Source organism: Semicossyphus pulcher, unplaced genomic scaffold, assembly GCF_022749685.1.
Source record: "Semicossyphus pulcher isolate SPU_LCO1_2020_fin unplaced genomic scaffold, fSemPul1.0.p SCAF_17, whole genome shotgun sequence".
In the NCBI taxonomy this organism is placed as follows: domain Eukaryota; kingdom Metazoa; phylum Chordata; class Actinopteri; order Labriformes; family Labridae; genus Semicossyphus; species Semicossyphus pulcher.
The window spans coordinates 3960877-3967670 of record NW_027211681.1 but is presented as its reverse complement, the minus strand read 5'-3'; the positions used below and the strand labels follow the sequence as shown (position 1 = coordinate 3967670).

Below are 6794 nucleotides of genomic sequence, written 5' to 3'. Positions count from 1 at the left end.
TGTATTTACTACAAATATCCTGTAAACTCGTTTTTTTACTCATGATTACCGCTGAGCAGCATTTTAGTTAAGATGAATACTTCATGTTGAGGACGCTGAGGTAATGTTTCTTCCCAGTAGAGATGAAGACAGTAGCAACAAGGAGAGGATGTCAGTATGCTGCTTCATTGGAAAATACATCTATAGCAAGAAGTCTGCAGTGCTTTATAAGTTGTTTCATATAATTTAAGGATAAATAAATAATAAATAAATCGCTCTTGTTTGGATTTTGTTCTTTTATCAGATTCTTTCAAATGTACTCGCTCTCCACATTTCCCCTCTTGGTCGATGCCTAATGTTTGGTAGATGTTTTTGCAGTGACCACGTCAACAAAACTTTCCTCTTCTGGGATCATTTGTGCTTTAAGGAAAGCAGAGAATCATCCAACTGGTCGAGAGCGAGTGAGTCTTTCACCGAGAATTAGTGACCCATATCAACACAGAGCAGTATTTTCAAACAGGGTTTTAATCATATTCACATTATAGCTACAAACTACATGCTAACAAGCTAACACACATAGTACCAAAAAATAGGGTCCATCAATATACAGCAATGATGCCCAATATGTGGTGGTACACTGGTGGGCCTTAAAGGTATTGCTGGTGGGCCACGAGAGTTCGATTTACTATTTGTACTTATTTAGTTTCTTAACAAGGTGTTAAGTGTGGATGGAGTATTTATCTGCACTGCGTTGCCATAGACATAGAATCAAAAATATCTAATCTCTAACATCTCATGGTTCCCATGGCCGAGCCACAGTGGAGTAGATGGTCTGCCCCGCTGCTGTACGATGATTTAGACCCTGACTACTGACAGACGAGTCGTCACAGGCCGAGCAGCCATCTCTATTCAAGTCGGGAAGTGCATCTCCGTCTGTGGAGACATTGACTGGGTCCTTCTTGAAATTGACGCTGGCATAGTGGACCTGATCAGCGGCGAGGTTGACGGTGACATAAACGGCTTGCAGTGCGTCTCCTGAGCTCGCCTGCTGGTTCTGCATCTGTATTTCCTCATTGTGCGGCTCTCCAGGATTTCCCTGCTGAAGGGCAAGAGGAGCGATGTGACAGATGCAGCTGTTGTTCGCATATGCAAAATTATGAACACAGAAACACACGCGCACACACACACACACCTCTGTGTTCTGTCCGGTGTTAGTCACCTGGTCTGATGATCCGCCTGAAGGGCAACAGACTGAGAAAAAAAAACAAGCAATAGATGGACACAATGTTTTTTTCATCACAGTCAAAATCTGTAAAGTTTTTCTAATTCAACTTGAAAAATGTTTGCCCCCCATTGGCTCAATAGGTGGTGACCACATGTTTCTCTCCTGATTCACAGATAGCTGTGGTAGCTAATTGTTTTCTCATCTGGTTCTTTACATTTGGCATTTTGCAAGCAGTGGAGTCGCCCCCTGCTGGCCATTAGTGACGTCCCTTTGAAATCAAGAGGCTACGTCCTCTATTTTAACACAGTCAATGTTGTTTACTTAAAAGGCCAGGGGTCCTGAATTATGTTAGTTTAAAGAAAAAAATCCAATAACTTACGGCGTCTTATCTGAGCGCTCTCAGCAGTGGTGGTGGAAAATGTAAAAATGATGACTTTGACACAGATTTGTCTTTTTTTTTATCATAATTACAAAAGACTTTTGCAAAGGGGTCAGAGCAGCACAGAGACGCAACGTTTCTTCTTTTAATTCGGTAACCGCTCAAACACACGCGTGAGACGGGCTGAATGAATGAGGAAGTCGAATGAGGGTTTTATATTCTAGAGGGGGGAGACAGAGCGAAACTCTGAGTTTCCTGAAGACAAACCTGCTCCCGACCAGGTTAGGCTCACAGACTCAGTTACCATAGAAACCAACTCAGAGTTAAAGTTACCTCTCTTTCTGAAACGGCAAACCTGAGGTTTCCCTCATTTCAGGGTTAACAAACTCAGGGTTTTTACTAAACCTGCTTTCTGAAACGGACCCCAGTTCGCCAATTTTCAACCTCAGTCCTATCATGCTATCATGGGGAGCTAATGCCATTATGGTAGGAAAAATATGCAGTTTGGCTCTGTGCCTTTGGAGGACGCTATCCGCTTCTCCAATGGGCCCTGGGAAACCTCCACCAGACTACATTAAAACACGTCATCTGGCGGAGGCCAGGGAGCTTGCTAAACTACACCCGCCTCCGATGTCATGTCTCGTTCAAAATAGTCAGGTTTGAAATGTCGACTGCTGACCCGAAGATTTTTTAGATGATCCACCGGTATATTCTCGTTGTATTTCTGATTCTGTACCGCTCTGAGCCATTGCCTGCAGCGATCAATGTCCTTGATTGAAAAACAGAAGTATTTCACTCCAACGTCTCTCGCTGGGCCGTTCCTTTCAGAGGAAGGGGCACAATGCATGCTGGGTGTTGTAGGAATGTAGAATGGTTCAAACAACGAGCTGTTTGTACAACTTTCTCCACAGCTATGGCGCCAATTTCAAATATTATTGCTTCTATCGATTACATAGAACACCAGCTTTGACTGACAGTGGCTGTTTCCAGGGGCCAATCTCTCCTTTAATATATTAATTTAGGATTTTTACACAGTGATGTAAAATAAATATATTGATATGACTCTTAGTTTCTTTGATAGCATATTAATAAAAGTTTTCCAATACAAAAAAAAATTATAGGTGAAAGACGATGAAACAACAATGTGTGGGTGTATGTGGATTTACATATTTTGCCATATTTCCATCCCTCACCTTGTGTCCTGAAGAGTTTGAGTCTGAACAGTATAAGTACAACCCCAAGTATCAGTAACAGAGCCAGGCACCCGGCCACGCCGCCAATCAAACCTGCAATATAGAGACAATAGGAAAAACTGCTGAAGATAACATGCAGACTGCAGATTTTCATTGTATTGAAGTTGCGTCAGTGTGTGTTGTGCAGTAGATTTGTTTGTATATTTAGGGAGGTATGAAAAGCAGACGTGTGTTAGCAGAAATCAAAAGTATTAATTTACCTATGTCCGAAGACTCGTCTGAAGAGTCGTGCTCTGTGTTGTCCAGGTGTTCATCCAGCGAGGATTGATCCTCTTTAGCAGAAGGAGCTGGAAAGCCTAATCCTTTGGTTTTGTCAACTGAACCGAGTGAAAAATGAAGAAATGCTTAAGCGAAATATTTTTGCTGGCATGAAACACATGCACGATGCAGTTATGTTTTTAGTGCAGGAAGCTTGTCTCACTCCATCTCCGCAATTACTGTTTATCGCCTTAGGTGCCGCCAAAGAGAACGAAACTGAGATCAATTTCTGAGTATCAAACTATGTAGCCGAAAGGCTGCTACAATTGTCAAATAAATATCTTACATTAATTATTTTTTAGGGCTGCACGGTGGTTCAGTGGTTAGCTGTTGCCTCACAGCTAAAAGGTTCCTGGTTTGAATCCCGGTTCGGTCATGGGGCCTGTGTGGAGCTTGCATGTTCCCTCTGGGTACTCCGGCTTCCTCCCACACTCCAAAGACATTCTCTTTAGGTCTGTGACTTAGTGACTATTATTGACTGCCGATCAGTCCAGGGTGTACCCCGCTTCTCGACCAATGACAGCTGGGATAGGCTCCAGCCCCATTGGCCACCCCAGGTGCTACCCCAAAAATCCTAGCTATGATTGGCTATTTTCCAGGTCAGAGGCGGGACTTATGTTCAAACAGACTTTCTCAGCTCTGTTGCAACAGGCTGCTCGTAGCTTTTCTAGTACTTCAGTGTAGCACAAATTATTTTGCTGATGTGACTTTTGCAGTCCATGAAGAATTATGCAAGAATTATATATTCTTCCTTTAATTAATTTTCTGCTCATTTGTGTTATTTTTTAAATAAAAAACATATACGAAAGGAATTTAACTGTATGATTCCTTTAATAAGTAGTTAAAGTGGATGTGATTAGTAGAGACAGTAAATAAATGCTATCTGGACATGTGTGCGCACACATACTTCATGCCACCCCTGCACAAGTCAGTGCTCACCAGTGTTGGACCACCCCTGTCAAACATAGTCTGGACATGGCCCTGGTCTACAGAGCCATATGTAGAGCACCAGATTGTTTGTTTGCACTAAATGCAAACATCAGGTCCTCTTCTGTTACTCTGACAATAAAGCAGCTTAAGGAATGTTGTTTGTAGTGTTAAACTGCACTTGTTAGCACAGTAGGCTGTCCTGAAATCAACCAGGGCTGGTATCTTCAGCATTACGTTCCTGTACGTTAAATATCTGTTCTTAATTCGTCGGCATGTACAGAGTGAACAGGTTATGTTTCAGTTTAACACTGACATGCTCCGTGTACTCACCTACAGTCAGGCGGGTTTTGTTGATTTGGGCCTGCTGCCATGTCCTATCAGAGCCGCACCAGTACGTCCCAGAGTCGGCTGTGCTCGGATTACTGATGTACACGAAGAAGTAATTCTTTCTTCTGTTGTCTCTGATTTTAAACTGTCCTTTACTCACATCTCTGTCGCCGTCTTTTGTCTGTATCAGCTCCTCACAGCTGATAGGACTCTGCCCCTTGCACAGAAACTTCTCGTTGCTCTCATGCACTTTAGGATAATGGCAATCAATTTTGATGCTTCCTCCAGAAAGACCAGTTATTGTATTTGATGGGATGTCATCCCAGTCTGAAAAAACCCAGATTAATGGAACCAGTTTTCTAAAACTAACAATTTTCTTTGTAGAAGATTTTTTATGTTAATGTTCTGTTGGTTAGTTGTGAATCAGGTTGATTAAAATCAGATCAATACTCACTCAAAATCTGCAGATGTATCTCTGTTAAACATTCAAAGGAACTGTTTCTAGATCTGTCCGCTTCACACCGGTATCTTCCAGTATCTTCCAGGACCAGATCAGACACATTCACAGTGTAGCGTCCTCGCTGTTTGTCGTCGGTCAGAGAATATTTATCTTTCCTGGTGACCGGTGCACTGTAAGCTGATATCAGCTCTGTGCAGGAAAACGGACTCTCTTCTCTGCAGAAGCGTCTGGTGAAGATTTTGTCTGTGTTTGGATACTCGCAGTGGACAGTAACAGAGGCTCCAGGAAGTGCTGTGTGCTTCACTGGTGGGTTGTTACCTGCACAAGAGCTGAAACGTCACTATAACGCAGAAAAAACTAAAGGCTTATATTAGTCTATAAATCAAAGTCTGCCAAAAGAGTTATAAAAAAAAAGCACTGCATGTTATATGATACATGTTGAGTTATTGAAATATAACTTAAGTAATTCATTAATCTAACGAATGTCTAAATAAGCAACAAAGTCGCATTTTGTTTTGTATTAAGAATGAACACTCAAATCTTTGGTTCATTTGATTTGGTTGGCAGACTCTAACTCCCGAGTCACTCACAGTAAGAAGCTGATGAGAGGAAAATACTTTTTAAGGCCTTAATTAGACATTAATTTATACAAAGCAGCAATCTCCAGTGTTGAAAAATGAAGTGTCAAAAACTGCAGTTCCTCAAGTGTCAGCCTGGTACAAAAAAGGTTTCATCATCTCTCATTTCTCTATTTCTGTACGGGGGTGCATTTTTAAATAAATCAAGCCTATAATTATAGGGGCGGTCAGTGAACTCTACCTGTGCTGTTGGGGATTTTTTCATGCAAAAAAACAGACAACAACAACAGTCAGGATTGTTGTTTACTTTTCCCCAGAGAGATTACGACGAATCGCAGTGATGAGAGGACAGATTATTTTAGGTGTCTTTCACCAGCTGCTATCTCACTGGAGATTCAGGTGAGCGAGCAAGCAAGTCAGGCGAGCTCTCTTAGCCTCTTGAGTCTGATATTACACAACCACCACCAAGCCACAACCACAAATACAATACACCACTAATGCTATACAGGCGGGCCATTTAATCTTAACTTTGCATCATATTTCATGAACTGCTCACTTCATGTGTACTTTAAATGATGTGGAGTACAATGTGAAACATTTACCACTCCACTGCAGTCAAGTATGATGAAGCAGAAAAGACAAAACTGCCTAGAACATGATATTCCAGCTCTTATTTTTACGCTTATATTTTAGCACATCTCTATAAAATTATTTAGCATGATGCTTTACATCTAATGTACTTACATGTGTTGTTGACAAGTCGTCCTTCGTGTCCTGTCACACACAGTAAACTCACGCTACCTGTCATAGAAGAAAACACATTTCTTTATTACAAAATTTGCCCACACATTAAAAAAACTAAAAATAACGTACTTGTCATTAAGCAGATGATGACTTTAAGTGACAGCCCCATCATCAGTCCGGCCTCTCCAGCTTATTATGTTTTAAAAATACTGACTTAATCCTCTGTATCTCATCATCAGCGCGCCCTACTGCGCTGTTTTTACCCTCTCTGTCACACACTCTGTCTCTCTGTGCAAATAAGTGTCTCTGCTTCTCCTTTTGAGCATGAAACTTGACATATTTGCATTAAAGAATGAGGATGTGGTGTTTTTCTCTTTTCAGAGTGAGTAAAACTGAGAGAAAGGCAGAATGGAAAGAGCAATAGAGAGAAATAGAGAGTGTTAGATCATATTCAGAGTAAATAAATTTACCAGCAGCGTCTCATGATCTCTGTTTCGTGTAAAAACTAAATATAGCCGTACTTCGCACAACAAAGTGTGAATACCTGCTTTACATATACAGATTGAAGTTATTTAAGATGATCGACACAATATGTGATATAGATTAAAATTTTCTTTCCATATGAAGTGAATTTTACTTTTAACTTGCTTCATTGTAACAT

At 41.1% G+C, this 6794-nt stretch overlaps 1 protein-coding gene across 2 annotated transcripts; it reads right to left on the bottom strand.

Moving 5' to 3' along the window:
- Positions 1-488: 488 nt before the first annotated feature.
- LOC138594924 (CMRF35-like molecule 1) lies at positions 489-6404 on the bottom strand. 2 transcript variants are annotated; one of them, XM_069666209.1, is made up of 8 exons: positions 6263-6404; positions 6134-6190; positions 4806-5129; positions 4355-4678; positions 3037-3153; positions 2777-2869; positions 1172-1230; positions 489-1078 (listed from the first exon to the last, which is right to left on the bottom strand). In XM_069666209.1, exons 1-8 carry the CDS (start codon positions 6303-6305, stop codon positions 773-775), a joined length of 1323 nt encoding a protein of 440 aa, XP_069522310.1. In that variant the 5' UTR covers positions 6306-6404; the 3' UTR covers positions 489-772. The 2 variants fall into 2 exon arrangements, with proteins under 2 accessions (XP_069522310.1, XP_069522311.1); XM_069666210.1 differs by having other exon boundaries at positions 489-1075.
- Positions 6405-6794: the final 390 nt, after the last annotated feature.

Excerpts from the sequence above, each read along its gene's own strand:
- LOC138594924 (XM_069666209.1), bottom strand. The coding sequence starts at position 6,305 with ATGATGGGGCTGTCACTTAAAGTCATCATCTGCTTAATGACAA. Across the intron at positions 3,154-4,354 it reads CAAAACCCGCCTGACTGTAG|TTGACAAAACCAAAGGATTA; the intron begins GTGAGTACACGG and ends CACTCGGTTCAG. Across the intron at positions 1,231-2,776 it reads CAAACTCTTCAGGACACAAG|TCTGTTGCCCTTCAGGCGGA; the intron begins GTGAGGGATGGA and ends TTTTTTTCTCAG.